This window comes from Otolemur garnettii, unplaced genomic scaffold (assembly GCF_000181295.1).
Source record: "Otolemur garnettii isolate 467f Iridium unplaced genomic scaffold, OtoGar3 scaffold00031, whole genome shotgun sequence".
NCBI lineage: Eukaryota > Metazoa > Chordata > Mammalia > Primates > Galagidae > Otolemur > Otolemur garnettii.
The window spans coordinates 7,096,350-7,123,370 of record NW_003852426.1 but is presented as its reverse complement, the minus strand read 5'-3'; the positions used below and the strand labels follow the sequence as shown (position 1 = coordinate 7,123,370).

Genomic DNA, 27,021 nt, shown 5'->3' with positions numbered 1-27,021 from the left:
AGATGAAAAATTACTAAGAGGAAGGGTAATTCTTTGCTAAAACTGTCCTAATGGAATTTTTGCTGAAGGTAGGCTGCGGTGATCAGTGATTGAGGGTGAGAGATGAGGAATTTGATCAGATATCAACAGTGGGAGATTTTCACTAAGCTGACTCAACAGGACTCTTGCTAAAACTGGACAATACAGAGATGAACATGGACACACAGAAGTCAGGGCCTAGTTGAGAAGAGAGTTCAGAGGAACCTAACTAGAAGTTGCCCAAGGACACAATCTTTCATCAATGGTCAATAGTCTCAGCTAGGCCCTTAGCAAAAATCAAACTATCAGACATCAACTGTCAGACAAATGAGTGAACAAACTTTCGGATGATTCTAGCACTCAGCCTTTGAATCTTCTAACTCCAGGGGAGATCTTGAGTCAGATTTGCCCAGCGTCCAGAGAGCTGGAGCCGCTGCTTGGCCCTCTGTTTGTGATAAGGAAGGCCTGGCCTGGCAGCTTCTCTGTGAAACTGGAGGGCCCAGGGCAGCATTTTTGAAGCCCTTGTGGATGGGGAAGAAGCTTTCCATGGGGCACAGTGACCTGGCAGCTGTCACTATGGGAGGGACTCCAAAAATCCTCCCCTCAAGGCCCCTTTAATAAAGTGCTTATTTCTATAATTTACCTGGTAGAGGGCCAAGCCATGGAAACACTATTAACTAATTGTCAAAAACTGGATGTAGAAATTATATACATTGGCTATGGAAAATCTGGGACATTTGGCAAAGAATACAAAATAAAATAAATAAAAATCACCTGTAATTCTATTTTAAATGAAAGTCATTTAAAATATTTAGGTGATTATATTTCTGTTAAAAAAGATTTGTGTGCCCGAGCTGTGGCTCACGCCTGTAATCCCAGCAATGTGGGAGGCTGAGGAGGGAGAATTGCTTGAGCTCAGGAGTTCAAGACTTGCCTGAGCGAGAGTGAGACCCCGACTCCTAAAAAAATGGAAAAACCCAGCCAGGTGCCTGTAATCCCAGTGGCTTTGGAGGCTGAGGCAACAGGCTGCCCACAGCCCAAGTCTGAGGTTGCAGTGAACTATGACGCCATTGCTCTCTGCTCAGGGAATAGGGTGGGATTCTGTCTCAACAAAAACAACAACAAAAGATGTGTGTTTTTGTTTTTGTTTTGAGACAGAGCCTCAAGCTGTCACCCTCGGTAGAGTGCAGTGGCATCATAGCTCACAGCAATCTCCACCTCCTGGGCCCAAGCGATTCTCCTGCCTCCCCCTCCCAAGTAGCTGGGACTGCAGGTGCCTGCCACAACACCCAGCTATTTTTTGGTTGCAGCCATCATTGTTGTTTGGTGGGCCAAGGCTGGATTCGAACCCACCAGCTCAGGTGTATGTGGCCAGTGCCTTAACCACTTGAGCCACAGGTGCCAGGCTGTGTGTATGTTTTAATATCGTTCATTTGATGTCATTTAACATCACAGGCAATTTTATATCCTGATGTTTCTATTTAACATTATGTCATAGCATTTACCCATGGAAGTAAACTATGTATATGTGTATGAGGTGTGATTATACATTAATCATAAAGTTAAATATTTTTTGTGTGTTTATTTTTAATTTTTTTTTCTTTTTATTGAGACAGAGTCTCACTATGTCACCCTGGGTAGAGTGCTGTTGTGTCACAGCTCACAGCAACCTCCAACTCTTGGGCTTAAGCAAATCTCTTGCCTCAGACTCCCAAGTAGCTGGGAGGCAGGCACGCGCCCCAACACCTGGCTATATTTTTGTTGCAGTTGTCATTATTGTTTAGCTGGCTCGGGCCAGGTTTGAACCTGACACCCTTGGTGTATATGGCTGGCGCCATAACCACTGTGCTACAGGCACAGAGCCTATTTTCAAAATTTAAATTTATTTGTGTATTTATTTTTGAGTCCCTCATAAAATAATAAGAGTAACCTTTTGCCTGTATTACTTGTAGCAAATAATTGTTCCTAGTTTAGTAGTTTGACTTTTAACCTTTTATAGAGTTTTTATATGAGCAAGTTTATAATTTTGACTTAGTCAAATCTGTGATTTCATTATTACTTTTATTTTTAGAAATCCTTCACTGAAATTTAGTTATTTACTCATTGGTAAAGTTTTAAGTAGCATTATTTTTACACGTAATTCTTTAATCCATTTGGAAATTATTTTTTTGGCAATGTATGTATAAAAATTGTGGATCTAAATTGAGCCTCTCTCACCCTCCAGCCAATTTCTCCAACACTATTTGCTACATAATTTACCTCTTTTTATTGGTTTGCGCTTTCTTTCTCATACATGAAATTCTTATAATATTTGAAATGATTTTAGGGCTGGGTGCAGTGGCTCATGTCTATAATCCCAGCACTCTGGGAGGCTGATGCAGATGGATTGCCTGAGCTCACAGGTTCAAGACCAGCCTGAGCAAGAGTGAGACCCCTGTCTCTAAAAAATAGCCGGGTGTTGTGGTGGGCGCCTGTAGTCCCCGCTACTTGGGAGGCTGATGCAAGAGAATCACTTGAGCCCAAGAGTTAGAGGTTTGAGGTTGCGGTGAGCTATGACACCACTGTACTCTACTGAGGGCAACAAAGTAAGATTTTGTCTCAAAAAAAAAAAAAGAAAGAAAAGAAAGAAAAGAAAAGAAATTATTTCAGAGCTGTTTTCCCCCATCAATTTGTCCATTAACTCTTAATACAACATTTTTTCTTCCTCAGCTTTATAATACATTAACTATCTAGCACAGAAAGTGATCCTTCCTCATCCCAATTATTTGTTTTCCAAAAATATTTTTAGTAATCTTACTTGTTAATTTTCCAGGTGAAATATAGCCAGGGAAATCTCATCAATTTCTAAATTCTAATTGTGTTACCTTCTACTAGAATTTCAATTGCAAGTATGGTAAACCATAGAATAACCAGGAAAGAACTGAAATTTTTTTTCACAAGCTTTCCATTCAAGAAAATAAATTTTTAAAATATTGACTGAAATCTTCCTTTTATCGCGTGTAAATCTCACACGTTTGTTTTTAGAAGTATTTGGCACGTTTTAAAATTGCTACTGTGGCAGGAATATTTTCTGCCATCACACCTTCTAACTGATTATATAGAAATAAAGTAAATAGAAACTATTAGTAAATAATAGTAAAGAGAAAAATGTGACTTTGGGGGTATATTTCTTTGCCAGACAGGCTTTGTGTGTTACCGATTCTAAATGTTTTCTGTTGATCCCAATTTTCTGGATGCGTAATTATATTTTTGCTTGTGATAATAATTCTGCCTTTGTTGCTCCATCTACCTCTATCTACCTGTCTTTTTAAAAAAATTGTGGCTAGAACAAATAACATGAGAGCTATCTTCTTAACAAACTTTTAAGTGTACCGTACAGTAAAGTTAACGAGGAGTATAATTTTGTGCAATTTTGTGCATCAGATATCTCGAACTCAATTTTCATCTTTTACAGCTGGAATTTTGTATCTGTTGAAGAATAATTTTCCACGTCCTCCTGCATCTTCCTAGCCCCTGGCAACCCCCACTGTACTTTCAGGTTCTGTGAGTTCAACTGTCTTAGCTATGTGGAACCGTGCAGTATTTGTCCTTCCTGTGACTGGCTTATTTCATTTAGTTCTCGAGGTTTATCCATGTTCTCACGCGTGGTAGGATGTCTTTCTTTTTCATGGATGGATACCATTATGTTGTATATAGGTAAGATCTTTTTTCAATCTCTCTTTATCATGCAGGTTGTTTCCACATCTTGGCTGTTGAAAACAACGCTGCAATCAACACGGGAGTGCAGTTATCGCTCTCAAATCCTTATTTCAATTCTTTTGGTAAACACCAGAAGTCGGATTGCTGAGTCACGTAGTCATTCTATCTTCATTTTTTTGAGGAGCTTCCAGATTGTTTTTCATAGTGGCTGCACCATGGTATATTCCCATAACCAAGTTAACTAATTATGAGATAATCGGCTTTCCTCTTTTTCCATTGGAATACCTCTGGTATTTCACTATCGTGTAAGTTTGTAATTTAAATGATTTATCATTTTCTTGTTTGCTTTTGTTTTTAAAGCTAACATTTCTTGTTTATTGATTGATTGATTGATTGATTTTTGCAGTTTTTGGCCAGGGCTGGGTTTGAACCCACCATCTCCAGCATATGGGGCCGGCGCCCTACTCCTTTGAGCCACAGGCGCCGCCCCTCGTTTGCTTTTGTTTTGTGTGTTTTTGAGTTTCTCTGGAGAAACTCTGGTGCAGTTCATTGTACAGCATCCTTGGCCCATGAAGGCTCCTCTCGCCTGTGTTCTGTGTGTGTTTATCACGTGTCTTCTTCTCCCAAAGTAACCCTGGCTTAATGTGTATCTCCCAGGGTGTTCTTACACTCAGGACAGTGCTGTTTTGCAAGTTTGTGTTTTTAGTTTACATAGACGTTATTGGGTACATCTCATTTGTTTCTTACTTTTTTTTTCACTAAACATATTTTTAAGATCCTTCCACATTGCTGTGTGCTTATCCAGTTTATCCTCTAACGTGTGGGTGCACATCCACTACCTCTAGGATCTTTCAACTCCCTGTGGCCACAGCTAGTGCTGCTGTGGTCACTTTCGTCCAAGTGCCCTTCAGGAGCTGTATAAGAATTTCTTTGGAACATGTATCTAGGAGTGGGGTTGCTGGGTCCTGGAATTGTGCCCACCAATGTTGACTAACAGGGCCTGATTGTTTTCCAGAATGGCTGCCCCAATCTTTAAACTCATTCCCTCCCTCTGCCCCCAGTACTGCATGGAAGTTCATATGTCCCCATGGGTGGCCTGGCCAGCACATCACAGCAACACATAAAACCTGGTTTAAAAAAAAAACCCTGGAAACTGGCATTACGGGAAATCCACCCTCACTCCCTTTCCACAAGGGCAACCAGTCTCAGTTAATTTGTTTTCAGTCTCTCCAGAGATTACTTTTGCTAATCTAAATAATCTTTGAATATTATTTAAGATAAATAATTTCTATCATGGAAAAGAAATGTCTATGTCTACTTTCAAAAATTTCCACCAAGACTACATATAGAAATTGTTGAGCATTTTTCTTTAAAGCTATTGATGTGATTCCTGATAGTAACGGTTTCCTAATCTTAAATTAATCTTAATTTTGATTTCCTAAGATGTAGTCTTCTGGGTTGCGGGTGGCTAAGCCATTTAATGTGCTTTCAAGTTTAACTTCCTGCTTGATTTTAAGAAATCCTGTGCATTACTGCTGTAGGTGATCCTGCTGCATCCCTGACAATGACCCAGAAAACCTAAAGCAGTGGTTCTTCCTAATGGCGTGACCCTTTAAAACAGTGAAAATTATTTTATGGTTGGGGGTCACCACAACATGAGGAACTGTATTAAAGGGCCATGGCCTTAGGAAGGTTGAGAACCACTGACCTAAAGCATGTGACTCTCAGTATTAATCAGGAACACACGATGGTCTGTCACTTGTTTTTCTATGTCCCAAGAGTCCTTAAGAATGGTTTTTACATTTTTAGATGGTTGAAAAAAAAGACTTTCCTTTTTGAGACAAGGTGTCACTCTAACCTGTCACCCAGGCTGGAGTGCAGTGGCAAGATCCATAGCTCACAGCAGCCTCAAACTCACAGGCTCAAGTAATTCTTCTGCCTCCTGAGTAGCGAGGACTATAGGCGTTCATCACCATGCCCAGCTAATTTTTCTTATATGTTGCAAAAGACAGGGGTCTCACTATGTTGTCAGTCTCTTGGCTCAAGCAATCCTCCTACCTCAGCCTCACCAAGTGCCAGGATTACGGTTATGAGCCACTGGCACCCTGCTCCAATTTTTTTCCTCAAGAAAATATTTCAGCTTGGCACCTGTGGCTCAAGTGGCTAAGGGGCCAGCCACATACACCCACCTAAGGCGGGTTCGAATCCAGCCTGGGCCTGCCAAACAACAATGATGGCTGCAACCAAAAAAAATAGCCAGGCATTGTGGCGGGCACCTGTGGTCCCAGCTACTTGGGAGGCAGAGACAGGAGACTCGCTTGAGCCCAGGAGTTGGAGGTTGCTGTGAGTTGTGATGCCACGGCACTCTACCCAGGGGAATAGCTTGAGGCTCTGTCTCAAAAAAAAAAAAAGAAAAGAAAAGAAAAGAAAAGAAAGAAAAAGAAAATATTTCATGACATGTAAAATTTATATGAAACTCAAACTTCGGTGCCCATTAATACAGTTTTATTGGAACACATGCTCCTTGTTTAAGTATTATCTATGGCTGCTTTCTTGCTCTAAGCACAGAGTTGAGTAACTGCAACAGATTATATGGCCTGTAAAGCTGAAAATACTATCTGGTCCCTGGCAGAAGAGCTTTGCCAACCCCTGGTATAAATGATTCAGTCAACAAAAGTTTATGTAGAGCCCACTGGTGAAGAACAAATTGTTCTGTCCCCATGAACATTTACTGGGAGACAATCATAACAGGGTGATGAGTGCGGGGATGGAGCACGCAGGAGACTCTGAGCCACTCTGGGGAAGTTAGGGCTGACTCCCTGGAGGCAGGGATGTCCTAGCTGAGACCTAGAGAGTGAGAAGGAGCTGGCCAGATGAAGAGGGGTTGAGGAAGGTTGGAGGTCCAGGAAGAATGTGCCAGGCAAGTAGAACATCATGTTTAATGGCCAGAGGGATTTGAGCTTGTTAGAGAAACTGGGAGATGTTTGTGTTATCACTTGTGACATAGGCTTATTTGTATTTAGATAAGTTAATTGAGTAAATAATTGGCTATTTACAGCTCAGTGATAACAAGGAAGAGGGAAGGTTAGATCATTCATTGATTCATTCTTTCTTTCAACAAGCATTGATTGAGCACTGTCAGTGCTGAGCACAAGAGTAAGTTCACAGAGAACGTGAAGGTCAGTCTTGAAGGTGCTCACAGTCTGGTGAGAACAGCAGACAGGTAGAAAAACCATTTCCAAAAGCACGGAGAGTGTCTGTTTTGCCCACTTCATTTCCAGTCCATTCCGCCATCACCTAATCATTTTCCAAGCGGGGCAAAGCCCTAGCTCAGTTTTGGCCAGTGAGACATAGAGGTCTGCTGAGCAGTGTCCGGGAAACCCACCCTCACATTCCCCCTCTTGCCTCCCTTGAATGTGATTGCAGTCCTGGCATGGCGGGATCTGTGGCAGCCGTCTGTGGTTGTGAGGTGAGGAGCATCAGGATAAAACTGGTCCTTGACACCATGGAGCTGCTGTACTAAGCCTGGAACTGCCTACCTTTGGGGACTCTGAGTTACACGACATCATTACAAGTTGTTCAGGTGAAGCCAATCTTTCTCATCTGGGTGACTCTGCCCTGTGGGGCCATTTGGCAACATGTTTTCCACCACTTCCGTCTCTTCCTCCACCACTGGGAGGGGTAGGACTGTGTTTTAGTGGGGAGAGGTCAGGGATGCTGCTAAGCATTCTACAGTGCACAAGATGTCCCCCATGTCATGGTCAATGGCATGCTTTGGAGACTGGCTGGCAGTTTCAATCTGCCATTTACTAGCAGTATCATTTAAGCTTCTTATTTTACCTTTTTGAGCCTTAATTTCCTGATCTGTAAGATAACATACTCTTTATAAACATTACTGTAGGGGTAAAAATAGATAGGTATTGTAGGTATTGTAGAAGTTCTTAGCATGGGCCATTTCCCAAATGGCGGTTGTTATCACCACCTCGGTGAGTACACCCACTGCCGGGAGCAGCTGGGGTTGCCCTGCGGCTCTGCCCAGTATCAAAGCCACGGCTTTTCCACTCCATCAGGACGGTCACCCCCACTTGCAGCGGGGACCCAGGACCAGCTGAGGGAGGGGAGATTTGGGGATCTACTGGAAGCCATTAGAGAGACAGGAAGAGTCATGAGACAGGGGATCCTGGGAGGGAATTGCCATCCATCGTGCACTTCAGGCATGAGACTTAAATCAGTCATTTTAAGCAGCAACTAAAAGAATATTCTGAGACTACTTTCAGGTCAGGGACTTTGGTCCTCAGTCTAGACAGGGACTGACAAAGGGTGAAGTCACAGTCCTTAAGATACCACTCACTGGGGAGAGGAGGAAGCTCCAGGAAGCTTGGTGGATTGGAACCCCAAACTCTGGTGGGGGCTGGACCTTGAACTGGCAGGTTTTAGACAGAGGCCGGGCCCTGGAAAGAGGGTGTGTTTACCAACTTGCTCTTTGCTCTGGGAGTCACAGAAGACCAAGCCTCATTTCCATACGTAAACTATTTTGCCAGGACAAGGGCACATTTCTGGGAAGCAGGGTTCCACACTCAGAGAGGTTGGAATGTCCCCAGTGAAAATTCTTCTCTTAGATTTGCCTTTCAGAACTGCCACACCCAGCGCTCCTGAGACAGGGGCCCTCTCTTCCACCCACTCCTCTCCATTTGAAACCTTCATTCTCACTCAAGGGCAAGGTTATCTTCTGTGTCCCTGTGCTGTATACCTAGGCCCACAAGAAGGTAAATGGTAAATAGTTATTCTAAACAGGTATACGGACTCTCTGGAAAAAAAGAATTCTCAGTATTTTGCAAATATGCCATTCTTTTTCATTGTCCTGTTAATGGGCATTTGGGTAGTTGTAAGTTTCTGAGTGTTTGACGATCACAAACGGCACTGGTGTGAACATTCGTAAGTGTTGTCTAAGCAGAACATGTGTCTGCCTTCTGTTGTGTGCATAACTAGGACTGGGGTTGCTGGGTCACAGGGGGGTAGGTGTCTGTTCAGCTTTAGTAGAGAGCAGCTGCCCAATTCTTTTACCATTTTCCACTCCTACCAGGGTATGACAGTTCTGGTCACCTGGTTCCCTCTGTGACACTTGGTGTTGACAGTCTGAGAATTAAAACTGTAGCAACACACAGGGGTACGGCTGAATATCACCCAGGAGAAGAGGAGTGAGAACAACCAGACAATGGAAAACATGCAGTCTGGTTCCCATTCACATGTGGTTTAAAAACAGGTAAGGGGCCTGGGGCTGCTGGAGGTGTTCTGTTTATTTCTTTTTTTTTTTTTTTTTTGAGACAGAGTTTCAAGCTGTTGCCCTTGGTAGAGTGTGGTGGCATCACAGCTCACAGCAACCTCAAACTCTTGGGCTTAAGTGATTCTCTTGCCTCAGCCTCCCAGGTAGCTAGGACTACAGGTGCTCTCCACAACGCCTGGCTATTTTTTGTTGTTATTGTTGTTTTAGCTGGCCCAGGCTGGGTTTGAACCTGCCAGCCCCGGTGTATGTGGCCGGTACTCTAACCACTGAGCTATGGGCACTGCCCAGATGTTCTGTTTCTTGATCTGGGTGTTGGTTGCATAGGTTTATTCCCTTTGTGAAATTTCATCAGGTTGTGTGCTTATGACCTGTGCACTTTTCTATATGTTATACTTAAATAAAAATTTCAGAAACCATCCTCTCTCAGCCTCTGTCTCTTCCTCCTTCTGCCATCTTCCCTCACAGTGTGTGGCTGGAAACTGTCCTTATCAGAGTTCCTCTCATGGCCATGTGACCTGGACAGTTGCACAGGGCCTGCACTCGGAAGGGCCTGGCACTTGGTTTAATGCTTTGCTGTATGTCTGGAAATTCTTAATACTTTTTGAACAAGGGGTCCTTTGTAGCCAGCCCTAGCCTCTGGGACAGGCAGCTATCAGTCTATCCCCAGATCTCTGGCCCCAGACAGGGTCCTTGACAGGCACTGAGGGCAGGGTTAGGTGACCCTTCCGGACCCCTGCTAGGCCAAGGTATGGAATGTCCACAGCAGCCCACAATGGTTGTCCCTGCTGTGAGGACCTGGAAGCACATGTGCCTGAGGATGGGAATGCTGAGTCCCAGGCAGGAGCCCGCACAATGTCCCGCGTGGCTCTCTGCCTCCACTCCTTCCATTTGCTTTTTAAAAAATTGTGAGAAAATATATATGGCACAAAATTTACCATTTTTAAGTGTGCACTCCACTGGCATAAAGTACATTCACATTTCTATACAGCCCCCTGCACTATTCAACCATCTCCAAAACTTGCCATCCTCCCAAAATGAAACTCTGTACCCATTAAACGGTAACTTCCCACTTCCTTCCACGTGCTTTTCATGATTTCTTCTCTGTGTTTTTTCCTTTCTTCCCAACCATTCTGTGGACTCCACGAGGGTCAGACCAGGCTGGGCCTATTCACCTCTGAATAAGAAAGAGCACAGATGGCACACGCAGGGCCTGGAGGAGGTGGCTAACAAAATACAGTTTCATGAAATATATGAAAACTATGGAATATTGTTTAACTCTTGCGTGAGAGTTGGGTCATCTCTTGGGCTGGTAAGTTCTCTAAATTCAGCACTGAGACAGTGTCTAACACACAGGTGGGTCCACAACCTATTGGTTGACAGAATGAATGAAGCATTAATGACTCTGCTACCAATAATAAAATACTGGTCCTTTATTGAACACATACCAAGGGCCAGACGCTGTCAGTACCCAGAAAGAACCTGGAAAATATCTGGCACTCAATGTGTTTTCTTCTTTTCTTTATAAGCATTATCCCACTTGGCCCTACAATTACCCTCAGAGGTGACTATTCTTTTCCTAAGTGAGAAATAAGCTTAGAGACATCGTGTCCCCTCTCTGAAGTCACATAGCTGGCAGACAGTGCCAACAGGGGAGACTCCAAAGCTCAGTGCTTGCATAGTTATTTTTCAATGTCTCTCTATTGTAACGAACCAAAGTAAGATTTCTGACTTTTTTTTGGCTTTCATTTAAACAAAACAACTTTATCTTTTCTGGTCATAAATGTGTGTTAGCTCTCTATGACAAAAAATCAGGCACTACAGCAAGTGGAAGTGCAGCTTTTTAACACTTCTTAGAATGTTCTCTCAATATCTATAGCAACCCTACCCAGGGGTGGCAGAATCTGGAAAACATGGCTCTTTTTCAGCTTTTCCTTCCAGGTTTTGTCTCTAGGTCAAGAAATGTATGTCTCTATTACATCACAGACATTTCTTTCTGATCCTTCCTCCCCACTGGTCTTCAGTGAGAACTGAGGGAGAGGGTGGAGGTGATAAAACTCTCTCTACCTTCTTTTCCAACCTATCTGCTTTCCCCATGAAGGCTTGTTTTCAATTCCACGGACTGGCCTTCCCCCAGCCAGGCCTGAGATTGTTTTTCTGAGCATTGGTTTCTTATTGGGGTTTAAGTGCAATGAGGAAGTTGTTCAGTGAAACTGTTTTTTCCAGGGTAGGTGATCTAAGCCTCCTATCACTGGAGGAGGGAGAAAGTGCGGCAGGTGGAAGCAGGTGGGCCCGCCCCTGGCTCTCTGGATTGGTTGTCTATGAGCTCAGCTCCTTGGAGGATATTTATAGATGACCAAAGTATCTTCTGAGACACCTTGAAAAGTGCCAATAACAAATAGCAGCATCTTCTCCCTGGGAAGGTGGTTCTGACCCCTCATCAGACACGACTTCTAGCCAACTGGGAGCAGTGCCTGACCCAGAGATCTCAGCCCAGGTGTCCCAGGACGGGAGTAACTTCCATGGTCTGAGGTTGGTTGAATAATACCTCCCCTTTGGGCTCTGGGGCAGTAGGTAAGGTATCTTAGGCTCTTAAAAGGAGGATAGTCCTGGGGATCAGATGCTGAGTCCAGTCCCAGTTCTTTCTGGGTCCACCCTGGGCCTCCAGTTTTCTTATCTCTAAAAAGATGGAACAGGATTCAATGATATGATCTCAGCTAAGTGCTACTTGAAGAGCTCTGAACTAACTTGGTCTTAAAAGCTCTGTACCTCTTTCTACTGGGCAAGGAGACAATTCTAAGAAGAAGCCAACTCTGCCAACACTTTGGTTGTGGAATTCTAGACTTCAGAACTGTGAGAAAAGGGATTTTTGTCTACTCAGTCATATTTTGTCATGGAAGCCCTAACAAACTAAGATACCCCAATAACTTTTATTTCTATTATTATTGTATATGTGTGGAAGGGACAGGAAGGTCGTTCTGAATAATGTTTATGTCCTCAAAATCAAAGGAGAAAAGGTTTCCAAGCTCTTACTTGTGCTCTAGGTTTATGAAATTGTGGATTGATTCATTGGTCTAAATTGTGAATTAAAATTCATTTCCAAATTAAAAAAAAAAAAGTTGGGTACTGCAGTCATGATCCTGCTTATCAACGGATTAGCTGCCACCCTGAGCAAGGAATTTTATTTCCTTGGGCCTCAGTTTCCTTATCTATAGAATGTAGGCGGCATTACATACCTCACCTGCTAGCTTCCCTGTAGGACGTTATAGAGTTATAGACTGTACATGAAGTCATGGTACCGGGAAACTCCGTGTAAATGAGAGGTGTTATTATTACTATACTTGGATTAAAGATCTAATTTTTGAGGTTTTTAGAAGTTAGTCCAATGACAAGGAGAAAAGAATTCTGATGGTCTAATGCTTTCTCTGATGAGGATTTAAGGGGCTGGGGGAGTATAACCTGTTGCCCTGCCCCACTGCTCGCGCAGCATTGTATCCAGTGGTTTTGGATAGAGGATAAGATGTGGTGGGGGATACAGGTGTCTCTGTCTGGGTACTGTGGACGTGGCATGGGACTGTGTGCACAGCTCATGGCAGGCATGTGTATTTCACATGTGTATGAATGTGAAATAGCAGACACACTTCCCTCTAAGTTGGTGGGTGCACACATGTGTGTGTCTGTGCTGACATGAGACCATTTATTTGATGCAGGAGAGAGAAGGCAGGATTTAGAAGCTGGAGAAGTGGATTTAAGTCCCTAATTTCCACTTCCAGCTATGGGCTTTGGGCACATCTCGTGGTTCAGAGGCTTGGCTCCCTCACTACTAGCCCTTTTGGGTCACAGGCTCATGGAAACTTAATAATGTAAGTGAAAGGGCTCTCTGGATGCCTTGTGGCAGCACAAGGTGAGCTGGTTTATGTTCGTGCATGTCTGTGTATTATTTATTTGCTCCATAGACACCAAGAGCCTCCCCGGCCCTGGGGAGACAGCTCATGGAACTTAGAGTTGGATGGGGAAGGCACTGGCAAGCAGTGAGCTTGGGACAGTGAATTAATTCCTTGTACTTGGGACAGCAAATTCAGGTGTCCTGAGTCCATGTAGGTCTATGGCGTGCATGAGTGTGTTCCTGTGGTGCACGGATATCTGTGGTGTCGACCGAGGGTTCACACGTGTGTGCCACACCCTCAGAGTGCTGGGGCGGGTGTGTGCACATGGCTCTTGGCTAAACACCTATGGTGTAAAGTACAGGCCTGAAGAGTGGGGATGCAAAATATCCCTATGAAATGGCGCCAGAGCAGTTACAGAATAACTGGCCAGATGAATAAATTAGAGGACGGTATATAACTTAGGTCAGTGTACAATTTAGAAAATAAAACAAACACAATTAGCCGGGTGTGGTGGCACATGCCTATAGTCCCAGCTACTGCAGAGGTGGAGGCAGGAAGATCGTTTGAAGCTGCAACGAGCTATGATGATACCGTGGCACTCTAGCCAGGGCAGCAGAGTGAGACTCTGACTCAAAAAAAAAAAAAAGTGGGTAAAGATAAGAAGAAAATAAACCAAACACAGCAGCTTGCTTGAGAAAAACAGGCAAACTTCCCTCTCCAGGGCCAGCTCTGTGGGCTTTCCCTGGGTGTGTGTTGTTGTTGTTAGACACGTCACTGCTGGCTGTCATGATTTATCAGAAGTCTTGTGATCTGAAGATCACTCAGATATTTTTAAGCTCATTTGGACTTTGCTCTGAAATCCACTCTCTACCAAGGCGATAAACAAGTTTACGAGAGCAGCTGGATTTCCATGTAGCGAGAGCCTGCTGCAGTCTTGAGGTTACTGGCCTGGGAGCATGACTTGGCAGGGGAAGGCTTCCCGACAGTCTGGCCACACGTAGGTGAGCACATTGGGTATAAAACAAGGAAAAAGAGGAAAGGGCTCAGCACCTTTGGCTCAAGCGGCTAAGGTGCCAACCACATACACCTGAGCTAGAGGGTTCAAATCTAGCTTGGGCCTGCCAAACAATGACAGCTGCAACCAAAAAATAGCCAGGCGTTGTGGTGGGTGCCTGTAGTCCCAGCTACTTGGGAGGCGGAGGCAAGAGAATCACTTAAGCCCAGGAGTTGGAAGTTACTGTGAGCTGTGATGCCACGTCACTCTACCCAGGACGGCAGCTTGAGGCTCTGTCTCAAAAAAAGAAAGAAAGAAAGAAAAGAAAAAGAAGAAAGGAAAAGAAAATCTTACTTTGATGAATTTTAGTTAAGCAGAAGTTTACACTTCAAAATGAAGTCTTGAAGGATTCGATTTTGGCACACATAGAATGGGGGAGGTTGTTAATATTAAAATGCAATCTTCCCGGGGCTTAGAGATTTTAAAAGCCTAGGACACACCATCCACAGGGGTTCTCCAGGGGTCTTCTTGGGGGGGGGGGTTCGCCCTCCCTGGCCACTCACACTCTCTCAATCTTTGGAGTATTACAGAGGAGAAAGAGCAGTCAGGGAGGGAAGGGGAGGCAAAGATGGAGGTGACTGAGCGCAGTCCCAGCTCCCCAGAGAGGACAGGCTTATGGGTGAGGGATATACCCTGGGTCACTATGAAAGTTTTGAGACAGACTGTGTTATGGTCCATTATCTCACTTCCAAGAAACAGAGTTGACAGCGTCCTTTGTTGGCTTATCAATATTGCCAGGAGAGCTTATTTGTTTCTGTCCACACAGACTTTATGTTTCTTTATTTTTGTGTATCTCAAAACTTTCGTAATGACCATGGTCATATCAAATGCTGCAGCCATTTTGAGAGAGGATGAAGAATGAAAAGAGGTCACTGGACTTGGACTTAGGGACCTTGGGAGATCCTGGAATCTCTCTTTACTGGGGGAACTCTAGCACGGCCGAGGCTGCCCGGCCCCAGCCGCCTCCCTGCTCTGGCTGTGGCAGAAGCTGTGTGGCTGGCTCCTTTCCTTAGTTTCTCTCACCCTCCCTGGGCAAGAGTAATGGTTACTCCACAGAGGGGATGGCCAGATCAAGGCAATTTTCTTACGTAAACATCAAGAAGGAAAACTCTTTGCTGGTGGAACTGTGCTGATGTTATGATTTAGAAGTAGCAATGTGTCCTGTGGATGCTGTAGGAGGCTACTGCAACCATCCGCATGGTAGAAAACCGTTTCCATAGCAATGACAGCTTTTTTAAAAGATTATTGCACCTCTCTTCCCATTAACTGGGTAAGGATGCTCTGGGCCTCTGTGCAATGGGTCCTCTGGAGCTGAGTTAGCACAGGAAGAAGAGGGGCTGAGCTGAACAAGAGTGTCCTGTGTGTTCAGCTGGTTTTGTGGTTTTGTTATTGAACAGTTTCTCTGCCAACCACATCCAATTTGCTCTGACCACAAGAACAAACGGAAACAGCAGAGAGAGCCCTGACACCGTTCAGTAAATATTTCTGGCTCAGCTTACTTTGATCTTAAAATTAGAGAGACCTTCAACCTAAATTTATCTTCTCCTAAGACCAAGTGCTAAAGAGAGATCAGACACGGGGAGTGGAGCATTACTGTCATCACCACATACTCACATCCCTGCTCCTGCGTGTCTAAAGAAGACCAGAATGTTTTCTCTGGGTCCGAACATTGCATCTTGTTCACGATTATATCCCTAGCACCAAGCGTGATTTCTGATGCATAGCAGGTGCGTATTAAACGTTTGTTGAAAGAAGTAAATGAGAACAAACACAAATATTTACCACTATGATTTCTTCTCCTTAGTCTGCCCTATACCCTGGTTCAGAAGCACAACCAGCCTCTGGGGCTTTCAAGAACACTAGTGAATTTCCATATAAGGTACAAGCATGTATCACTAAAAGTTTCCATGTGGCCCAGATGTTCCTCGTAAGGAACATTAAACAACAAATAAAGCCTTTCGAATTGCCTGCCTCCTCCCTGGCCTGATTTCTCATTTCCTCCAAGGTTGTCTGCCTTTGGGCACCCAGCTGGGCTGGGGATACCGAGTAGCCTTTGGTGTTGGTGACCTGGGGCTGCAATATTGTCCAGTCCTCCCTCGTTACCCTGAACGTTTCTGTCACCTTCAAATCTTTCTTTGTGTCCTTGTGTCTTGTCTTCTATGTATCTTCTTCACATTCCCACGGATTCCATACATATGAAATCACAATCGTGGAGTATTTCTGCCTCTCAGATGAACACAGCAACAGAAGACATTTTCGAGTCAATGAATCAGTTAGTAAAGGTAGGAAATAGGATGGAAACACGTAACTAACATTCCATGCTGCTAAATAATACTTAGTCAAGGCATGCTAAACCTGTAATGACAAATTAGAGTAGGCAGCCCATGGTCCTAAACTTGGTAAGATTCTCTGGGAACTCAGATTTAGGATTCAAAACCACCTTTTGTTGTTCTTTGACCATCCACCAGAGGGCAAAAGGTCTCTGATAACTTTGGGAAAATTGGGAAGCCCCAAGAGTTTCAGATTAAAGCCATACTAATTAAGTGCACAGCCCACACCCAGGCCTGCTTAAAGTGCTACCAAGGGGAGGTCATTCTTTTGCCTTTTCCACTGGCAGCTGCTTCACCTTGGATGGAGAAGGAGGGGCCCCTGCTAACTAGGCACCCAAAGATACCTTACCCCTTGTACAGTTCACTAAATGTTTGTGTTATATATCTACTCGTTTAATAAGTACTTATTGAATGCCAGGAATGTGTCAGACATTGTTCTAGGGCACTCAGCATCCAAGAGCTAGCAAAATAGACAAAGGGGACTTTTTTTTTTTGAGACAGAGTCTTACTATGTCCCCCTGGGTAGAGGGCTGTGGCGTCACAGCTCACAGCAACCTCAAACTCTTGGGCTTAAGCAAGTCTCTTGCCTCAGCCTCCCAAGTAGCTGAGACTACAGGTGCCTGCCACAGTGCCTGGCTATTTTTTTGTTGCAGTTGATTAGCTGGCCCAGGCCCAGGTTCGAACCCACCACCCTCAGTGTATGTGGCCAGTGCGGTAACCACTGTGCTATGGGTGCCAAGCCGACAAAGGGGACTTTTGAAACAAAACTTCTGGCAGGAGCTTACTGTAAGGAAGGCAAGTGGAGAGCAGGGAGGCTACTTAGGAGGTGATGGGGACAGTCCAGGTGAGCGAGTGCGGGGGCCTGGATGCGGCGAGGGTGCAGTGGAAGCGAGGCCAGCAGACTTCCCACCTGGTGGTGCGGAAGTGGGAGTGAGGGAAAGGAAGGAGTCAGGCACCACTCTGCAGTTTTGGCCTGAGCAGCTGAGATAAGGAGAGTTGCCATTTGCAGAGACCCTCGTGAAGTATTCCCAACAGCCTGCAAGATAGACAGGAGAGGTCTCAGGCATATTTCAGCTGGTAACAAGGGGCCAGAAAAGGTGTCGAGATGGGTGGCGCCCGTGGCTCAAAGAAGTAGGGCGCCAGCCCCATATGCGGGAGGTGGTGGGTTCAAACCCAGCCCCGGCCAAAAACTGCAGAAAAGGTGTTGAGAGCTGCCCAAAGTCCCCAAGCCAGGAAGAGGGAGGATCTGGCCTCAGGCTCTTTTCTGCACCTTATTCATTCCCTACTGCTGCTGTAACAAAATACCCCTAGCTCAGAGGCCTCTGAGCAACATGAATGATTATTTTACAGTCCTGGAGATCAGAAGTCCAGAGTCCATCTCAGTGGACTAAAAGGACAGTGTGGGCAGGGTTGTGTGCCTCCCAGAGGCTCCGGAGATGCCACCAACTGGCTGTGAGATCACAGCACAGTCTCCCTTTAGTTTCATTCTCTGGAGAGTGGGGACAATGACATCCCCTTACCTCAGGGCTGCTAGGGAATTTAGACAACAGCTCTGAGAGGGTGCCAACACAAGAATTTGACATTTTTCACATTCGTGGACAGGGTCAAAGAGCCCATTGCCCTTCACCGCTGGTAGCCAATTGTGGCAGTTTCTGGTAGGCCTCTCCTAATGGAACTATTTGTTTTGATTGTAGCCCCATGGAGAATCCGAGGTGCCTAAGAAAGCCTGTGGCCAATAGGAGAACCAAGTCTCTGGACAGGTTGCAAGCCCCCAGGAAGGACTCAGAGTCACGGGACGGCCAGTGCCTCAGTGTGGCCACCGCCTCCTCTAGGAAGACGCCCCGCCGGACGGCCAGTGATGGGGCCAGACGTTCTACAGAGGCTCAGGGCCCTGTGGCTGCAGCCCTCACTCTGGAGGAGACCAGGGAGTTTCTCTCCAATGAGCAGAGTCCCCCTCAAGACACCAAGGACAAGGCCCAGCAGGGCTGGTTGAAGAAAATGCTGAACTTCTTCCTGAGGACAGGCCCTGAGGAGCCCAGAGAAAAAGCCAGCAGGCAAACAAAGGGGAAAGAGGGCCCCGTCCACCTCACGGAGTCCCCGAGGGAGCCAGACCTCAAGAAGAAAGCCCACGACAAGAAGGCCAGCCGGAAGAAGCATGGCCATAAGAAACACGTGGCTGAGGAACCCAAGGGGGCTCACGATGAGGACGCTAGAGGCCCAGAGGCAGGGCTGTCCAAGACAGCTGCTGCCCTGCACTCCGAGGAGGTGGACCTGGGCCCGGCTCGTGGGGGTGAGCAGACCATGCCTGTTCCTGTGGGGACCCCACTGCCCTACCCCAAGGCCACAGTGTGATAAGCCCGCTGTGCACACCTCTCAACAGAGGGGACACCTCTCTGAGGTAGAACAGCCCCATGGCTGAGAGCTCCAGGTTAGACCACCTGAAGCTCCATCATTCACTGACTGTGTAGCCTGGGGCCTGAAACTTTCCTCTTTGAGCCTCCATCTTTCCTGAATAAAATGAAGATGAAACAGTTTCCATCTCTTGGGGAGGCCATAGCCCAGGTGGAATGTGCTCAACTGGGGGGGGTGGTGTTATTTTTAAGTACTCTAGTGTGAGGAACACATACCTAGGAGAAAGGGGAGGCAGGGAGCAGGGAAGGGAAGTCCCCCCCACGCTCCCCCAGGGCAGCTGGGGTGCTAGGAATCTACACTTTGCTCCACTGGCCAATAATTGACCTTGAGTTTGAGCAGCCCTCTGAAATCTTGGATTTTTTGTTCATAAATGAGAGAGCTGCTTCCCCGGGTGCTTTCCTATTCTGCCTCCCAGGATCCTGGAGTTGGGTGCCCCTCTGGCCCCGGAGGGGGATAGAACTTTGCCCTATAGCACGCAAAACTCACTGTGCTTTTGATGGGGGAGAAGAGACCCGAGAAAGATCCGGGATGAGGGCTAGGGGACCAAGAGGGGCACCTAGCTTGAGGCAGCCTCTCTTCAAATAAAAACCTTGGTGGGTCTCTGATTCTTTGGTTAAGCCTAGAGCTGGCTACCGCAGTGCCTGTTGTGCTGTGAATTCTGTGTTGTTTTCTTATGTTGATCAACAAAATTAGAAGAATGTCACTGACACCCCACATACACACCCACATACCCACTGGCTTTCATCTGTTTTCTAGGCAGGGAGGATTCTGATCTCCACCAGTCCTTGGTCGTTGAAGAGAGTGGTGCTGCAGCCTTGAATGTTTCTCCCCAAGCCTCAGATCACCAGAGAGAAGAGATCAAAAAGCCTGACAGTGAGTTCACATCTCTAGTGCCTTTTTGCCGATAGCGGGGGTGGTAGGCAATAAATTGCTCTGTATGATTACTGAGACCTTGGACAGTGGCTCTCAAAATATGTACTTTGATCTTTTATCTTCTTCTGGTGCTTCTGGCCAGGTTTACTTGTTTTAGAGTTTCCCAGAAGGGAGTCTTAGCAATTAGAAAGGCTGCGGGCAAATGCTCCTGCCTTCTGTGTTAAGAGGATGGGACTATATTTTTCAGTTTTTTAAAATTTATTTTAGCTGAGCATGGTGGTCCATGCTTGTAGTCCCAGCTAACTTTGGAGACTGAAGTGGAAGATTGCTTGAGCTCAGGGATTTGAGGCCAGCCTGGACAACATAGCAAGACCCTGTCTGTAAAAAACAGAGAGAGAGAGAGAGAGAATGAGAATGAATGAATAGTACCCTATTCATCTAATTCCCTGTAAAAAAGATGGGTATTTATTTATTTATCTGAGACACTGTTGCCCTGGGTAGAGTGCCATGATGTCATAGCTCACAGCAACCTGAAACTCTTGGGCTCAGGTGATCCTCTTGCTTCAGCTTCTGGAACGGCTGGGACTATAGGTGCCTTTATGACCCCCTCTAGTTTTTTCTATTTTTAGTAGAGACAGTGTCTTGCTTTTGCTCAGGCTGGTCTCAAACTTCTGAGCTCAGGCAATCCACCCTTCTCGGCCTCCCAGAGTGCTAGGATTATAGGTACAAGCCACTGTACCCAGCCAAGATGGGTTTATATTTAAAGACATGAAATGGAGGAGCTATGCAATTGTTCTTCAGGATGTTTAGTTATTTTACAGCTAATCATTTTCTCACATAAGAGGGAAGCAGCTTGCAGACTGAGTCAAGGAGCAAGCAGACAATTTCTAAGTGGGAGGCAAGTCTGAGCTCACTGTCCTTGACTAGGGCACAGGAAACCATTTCTGTTGTTTGTGGCTTCTCTGTGATGCTCGGGAGTGTGGTTGAGGCAGGTGGCAGGCTCTCTCTGTGTCATGCCTGCCAAGGTCCTTCTGTCCTTTACCTTAGTCAGGCTGGCCATCCGCCATTTTTCCTGGTGGAAATTTGCAGGTTGAAAGATGAGCACAGTCTTGTGAAGTGTTTCCAAGTCTTATCCCTTATTTGATGTCCTGACAACCTTCTGAGGGAGGCAGGACAAGGATTAGGATCCACATTTCACAGGGAAAGAGATGAAAACCCAGAGAGGGTAAGAGACTTACCTAAGTTCACACAGCCTACTGAACCCAAAGTGGATATTCACCCATCTGTGAAGTTCAAAGGAAATAGTGGGGTACAAGCTGGATGTCTGAAGGGCTGATCTGAAACTTTCTGCATAAAGTGTCATGCTTTAACTTAGAACCCTTCCCATGCAGATCTTCCTCTCCCAGAAGGGCCAGCCCCTGGGATGCGGTGCTTTTCTGCCCTTGCATAGCCCAAGAAACTGTTTTAAGAGAAGTCCAAGACTGTCATTTAGAAAGAGTTGTCAGTGTATTTAGAAAGAGTAACCAAGTACATTGCTTTCTTCCAGAGGATGCCATCATCAAGATGATAGTGGAATTGCTCAAAAAAGTGGGAGACCAGTGGGAAGAAGAGGTGAGGAGGAAACTACCCATGCTGGTTCCAGGGCTCACACCTTCTCTCCCTCTGTCAAGCCCCACCTGTCCTTGCAGGCCTGGCTCCAGTCCCTCCCCTCCCTGAAGCCTCCTGCTGCTGCTCCAGAGCTCAACCCTCCCCACTCTGGGGCCGCCCTACAGTTTGGCTGTTCTTCAGTTGCTTCTCCGGAAGCTTTCCCCTCTCATCAAGGCCAGGGGTCTGACTCAGTTTCTCTCCTCTCCCTCACAGCAACTTCGAGCCCCTCAGCCAGTGGTGGCCATGCAAAACCCTGTACCAGCCTCTAGGAAGAAATCCCAAGAGAAAAAGTCCAGCCCCAAGAGAGACTTTTCTAAGAAACACAGCTCTGAGGAGCCCAAGAGGGCAGGGGCTACAGATGTTTCCACCCTGGAGGCCCGGCCACCCAAGAGGCCCAGCTTTCTGCCCCTGCACCTGCCCCAGTGTGTGGGTGGCCATCGGCCTTCCATCTCCAGCAGCCTTGGTGAGCAGGCCCCACAGTTGCTATAGCAACCTTGCAGCTGCCTCCAGCTTTGGAACCTTCCCCAGAGCTGGAATTGACCACTTTAAAGGCTGCCACTTGGTCTGACTTTTGCACTCAGGCCTGAGCAGTGTGAAGAGGGCCATGGGCAGAGAGAAGGAATGCCAGCAGGTCACCTCCACACACAAAACCTCACTAAGGTCTGGACAGCCCCACTAAGCCCTTAGGTGGAAACTGTGTTCAGGGCTCCCCCAATCGTCCACCTCTCTCTGCAGCTACACCCTCTTCCACAAGGGGGAGGGTAGGTATGCAGGAAAGAACTGGAACCCAACAGGCAGGAGACCTGCCTGTCATTTATGGTCCCTGTGCTTCAGTTTCCTCACCTGTAAAATAAGACCTTTCCCTCATAGCCATTTTATGAAGTACAATTATTACCCCCACTTTACAGATGAGGGAACTGAGGCTTCAGGAAGTAAAACAATGTGTTCAAGGGCACATGGCCCATCAGTGACGGAGCCAGAGCTAGAGGGAAAAAGGATCAAATAGTTTCTTCTTGGGTATCAGGGAGGAAGGAACAGCCTAATTGGTCATCCTGGACAGGGGCATTTACAGCTTAGAAAGGAGGGGACAATGCTTAACACCAAAGATCAGGTCTCCAGGGGTAGAATTTCAGGCCACATAGGGATATATTTTCATGCCACGGGATTCTGGCCATGATCCATTAATTCATGCCATGGAATCAGGCATCTATTCTTCAACTATTTTGTGGATCAAGCCAAAATATTGGAGGGATGAGTCCCCAAGGGAGGGAGGAGAGGCAGGAAAGCCAGTTCTATGGACATACAAAAGGATAGGTCTGGGACAGTAAATCAGAGACCGAGCCTAGCCCAGCAGCTCACTTCCAGTCTGCCCAGGTCTTAGCGTGATCCAGCTGTGATGCCACGGTAGAGTCTGCTGGCTTCTGCGCAGTCAACATTCTCACATCGGCACCACACACCACCATTTCATTTTGCTTCTCAGGCTTGGAAGAACCTGAAGTCCAAGGAGTCCTGTCTACAGATAGTGGGAGCTCCAGTCCCTTCAAGCCTTCTACCCAACCAGAAAGCCAGAGACCTGGAGAGGAGCTGCAGCCAGATAGAGCCTCAGAATCCAGTGAGTACCCCCCTCCTCTACTCAGAGACCCCTGGAAAACTTCTGGTCTGACTCTCCAATTGTAGGAGAAAAACTGAGCCAGAGAGAGGCTGTGACCTATCCAGATCTCCCTCTGGGTATAGCAGGCTGAGGAGGTAGCATGGGGCCCGGGGCCCAGCCAAGCCAGGCTGTCAGTTACCCACTCTGTCTGTGCCTGCCCCACGAGGCAACACGAGGCCATGGGAGGAAGGCATTGGCCCATGGTAGGGGCTGGTGTGATCTTTAGGGCCTGGGCTTGAATCTGAGTTCTGACACCTTCAAGCTGTATAACTTGGGCAAGTTACTTCATCTCTAGTCTCAGTTTCCTCATCTGTAAAATGGGGGTGAAAATAGTACCCACTTTCTAGAATTGTTGGCGGCTCTAAAGGAATGAATACCTATGTAGCATTCAGAGCAGGACCTGTCAGCAGCTGAGACATGTTAGTCGCCTTTGTGGTTAATATTCTTGTTAGGTGGCCCACTTGTGGACAGAACCCAAGGGAAGTAAAGAGCATAGGGAGAGGCCGAGCCAGGCCTAGAATCAAGTACTCCTGTCAGTTCTGCACGTCTGGTCTCTGCTCCCTGTCCTTACTCTGCCTCGTTTGCTTTTATAGAATACATGCCTTGAAGGGGAATTGGGAAGGGCCTATTCTACCCAGACAGGAAGAAGGGGCAGCAGAGGGACCTGTGTGACATTGGCCTTCCTGGGTGGCTTTGAGGGAGCCTCTGCTGGAGTTAGGGACCTCGTGTCTGTGTGCTGGCCCTTGTAGGTGAACAGTTAGGTGAATGTGGGTCCCAGGGAACCAGCTCTGCCCTCAGGTCCCCTCTGATAGCTCATCAGCACCCTAGAGGGGCTGGGTGCATAGCCCTGGTCAGGACCCGTGAGTCTTCCAAGGAGCCACCTTAGGAAATGAAGAGTGATCATAGAAGAGTTTTTCTAAGCACTGGAATGTAAGCGAACACTGATCTTTTTTAGAAGAATTCATCCAGAAGATTGTTGCTCTACTCCACGATGCAGAGGAACAGGGGAGAGAGAAGGTGAGGAAGATGAATCCCTGTGTACCCTGACCTCACTATGGACCCCCCCATCCTGCCTGGCAGAATCACTGCCCCTCCCCGCCCCCAATTCTAAATCTTGCCAAAGCTTGGCCCAAGTCTTCCTCCTCCTCCTCCCTGGAGCTGCCCCAACCAGATCCAGACCACACAAATTTCCCAGCCCTGAGAATCAGCTACTCCTCCACTCCCTGTCCCCACCTCCACCCCACCCGATCCCCACCCCCAGCCACATGCACTAGCCCACAGTGGGTATCTTTCCCCAGCTCACCTGCAATCTCCTCAAGGTCAGGAGCCCTGATTCAGTTTCTCTCATCTCCCCCACAGCAAACTCACATCCAGGAGGTAGAAGCAACTGTGGAAAGCCTGGCACCACCCTGCAGGAGGAAATCCCAGGAGAAAAAGTCCAGCTTCAGAAGAGGCTTTTCCTCCAAGAAACACAGCTCCAAGGAGCACCAAAAAGCAGGGTCTTCAGGGGCTACAGGGGCTGCCAGCCCAGAGGCCCGGAGGCCCAAGAGGCCCAGCTATCTGCCCATGTGTGTCGGTGGCCATCGGCCCTCCACCTCCAGCAGCCTTGGTAAGCAGGCCTGGTGTTGCCGTGGTAATGGAGGCTTCCTCAGGGCTAGAGTGGCTGCTGTGGGGTGTGTCCCTGACTGTTGGTTTCCTTTCAAAGCAGGGTAGGGATGTGAGGGATGGAGGGGAGAGGTGAGAAACTGGTTGCCACTAGGACCCCTCCAATTATAACACATTCCCTCCCCCCACACACACATTTAAAAACAACTGTGTTGTGAGATCAGAGCATCTGTGCGTTAGAGTCGCCTGAAAAGCTCAGAGAAAAGAAGTAGGCTATGGCCTGGGCCTGTTTTTTTACTACACTAAGCTGAGGCCCCAGTGTGTACTAATTCCCTTAACATTTGCAGAGTACATATTGTGTTGTTTAACCAACTCACAATCCTGTGAGGGCAGTCTTATTACTCCTATTTGACAGGAAAAGTGAGGTTCAGACAGGCTAAGACTTGGAAAGCCTCAAAGAGTTAAAGGGGAGAGGGGTTCACTTGGTGGGGCCTTTGGAATACTTGTTTTTTTGCCTGCCCCTCTCCAAGCTGGTGAGAAAGCAGAGGTGGGTGGTGGATGAAAGCAGAGTTAGGTTTGTGGGGAAGGGTGTGAGAACACTGAGAACTCCTCTGAGACTGAGCTGGGTGGGGAACTCCCTGAGGAGCCTGGAAACAAGGACCCTCTGGGGCTCAGGCCTTTGAACAGCTTCTCATTGGGACCTGGATTCAGCTCTGTGCCAGGGGATTAGAGACTGGTGCAAAACACACCGACTCTTTTTTGCCCTCAGATCCAGAATGTTCTGAGTTCCAAGAGCCCTCACCTGCAGAAGGGGGACCAGTTGGGATCTCAGAAGCACCTTCCAAGGCCAGAAGCCACAAGCCAGAAGGGGGACCTCAGCAGGATGGAGCAAGTGAAGAGAGTCAGTACTGCCCCTGCTCCTACCTGGGATGGCTCCCTGGGTGCTTCTCTTCCTCCTGGATTTCACAGGCTGAATAGGGAATGATTCTGGGGAGGGAACTCGGAAGGGAGTTGGCAAATACCCCAGGAGACTTTAGAATGAGGCAGGGGGGTAGGCTTGGCTTTTGACCTAGGGCTGCTGGGGACAGAGTTGCAGGTGGAGAGCCTCCTTCCTCCTTCGGGCAGAGGACACCTTGTCTATTCTGTGGGATGTAAATTGACTCCCCTGCCCCATTACTTTGCATATCAAATTCCTAGTTTGGGTCTCCTAGCCAGTGGTGTGCTGGCAAACGGGTGGGGGTGAGGGAAGCCCTGCTCTATAGTGCTTGTAGATTTATATGGGGTATGAGTATGTCTACATTTAAAAACAACTGTGTCTATTTCAAGCTGGCAACAGTTGACAACAACAGTTTTACAAATTTCCTGAGAAGGAACTTAGTCTGAGCCAGTCCCAGCACACCACTGTTTATGACCTAGGTGGATGGGTTCCTTCCTGCTGTGTCATTAGCCATGCTGTGTCCCCTCCTTGCATTTTTTTTTTTTTTTTTTTTTTTTTTGAGACAGTCTCATTATGTCTCCCTAGAGTGCCATGGTGTCACAACCTCAAACTCCAGGGCTCAAGTGATTCTCTTGCCTCAGCCTCCCAAGTAGCTGGAACGGAGGGCGCCCGCCACAATGCCTGTTGGTTGCAGTTGTCATTGTTTAGCAGGCCCAGGCTGGGCCCGAACCCACCAGCCTTAGTGTATGTGGCCGGCTCCCTACCCACTGAGCTATGGGTGCCACCTCCTTCCTTCCATTCTAATTAGCTACTTCTAGTCCTAACTCCCATTTCTGACTATGGGACCCCATGGTGGCCTGGGTAAGGGACATTAGGAGGCCTCAGTTTCTCACCTGTCAAATGGAGCTGAATGTGGTTACTGCTGAGGCTCACAAGCCTCAGTTCTTTCTATTTCTATAAAGCAAACAAAGCTCTCCAGCTTGTTTAAGGAAAGGTTTTTCTTGGTCACTGTGGCTCACTCCTTCTTTATCTCCCTTAGAGGAGGTCATCATCCAGAAGCTGGTGGTGCTTCTCCAAGAAGTGGATGGCCAGCTGGGGCAGCAGGTGAGCACTGTGCCATCCTCCCCAGGACAAAGGTGGGGACTCATCTGGCCAAGTCTGCATGTCTGGGTGACTTTGAGCATGCCCTGTAACCTCTCTGAGCCTTGGCTTCCTCTTTTGCAAAATGAGGGATAATTATCTACTTGACCAAGCTTAGTGCATGTGTAGAAAATGCCAGCCATGTAGCAGATGGGGTAACTGTTAATTTAAAATAATGTAGTGATGAATGGCGCCTGTGGCTCAGTGGGTAGGGCGCCAGCCCCATATACCGAGGGTGGTGGGTTCGAACCCAACCCCAGCCAAACTGCAACAAAAAAATAGCCGGATGTTGTGGCAAGTGCCTGCAGTCCCAGCTACTTGGGAGGCTGAGGCAAGAGAATCACTTAAGCCCAAGAGCTGGAGGTTGCTGTGAGCTGTAACGCTACAGCACTCAATAGCCACATTCACGGAGGCTGGATGGTTCGAACCCATCCCTGCCTGCTAAACAACAAGGACAACAGCAACCAAAAAACAGGAGGATGTTGTG

The 27,021-nt window shown here is 47.0% G+C and overlaps 1 protein-coding gene across 1 annotated transcript in view; it reads left to right on the top strand.

The window, feature by feature from the left end:
- The first annotated feature begins 17,967 nt into the window (after positions 1–17,967).
- The window catches only part of CUNH6orf222 (chromosome unknown C6orf222 homolog), a 10,698-nt gene continuing 1,644 nt past the window's right edge, over positions 17,968–27,021 (top strand). The window contains exons 1-9 of the mRNA XM_003789307.1: positions 17,968–18,559; positions 19,438–19,554; positions 21,101–21,165; positions 21,415–21,664; positions 22,682–22,813; positions 23,808–23,869; positions 24,212–24,461; positions 25,227–25,358; positions 26,434–26,498. Of these exons, the coding sequence (XP_003789355.1) occupies positions 17,968–18,559; positions 19,438–19,554; positions 21,101–21,165; positions 21,415–21,664; positions 22,682–22,813; positions 23,808–23,869; positions 24,212–24,461; positions 25,227–25,358; positions 26,434–26,498 (1,665 nt within the window). The remainder of the gene's footprint in view (positions 18,560–19,437; positions 19,555–21,100; positions 21,166–21,414; positions 21,665–22,681; positions 22,814–23,807; positions 23,870–24,211; positions 24,462–25,226; positions 25,359–26,433; positions 26,499–27,021) is intronic.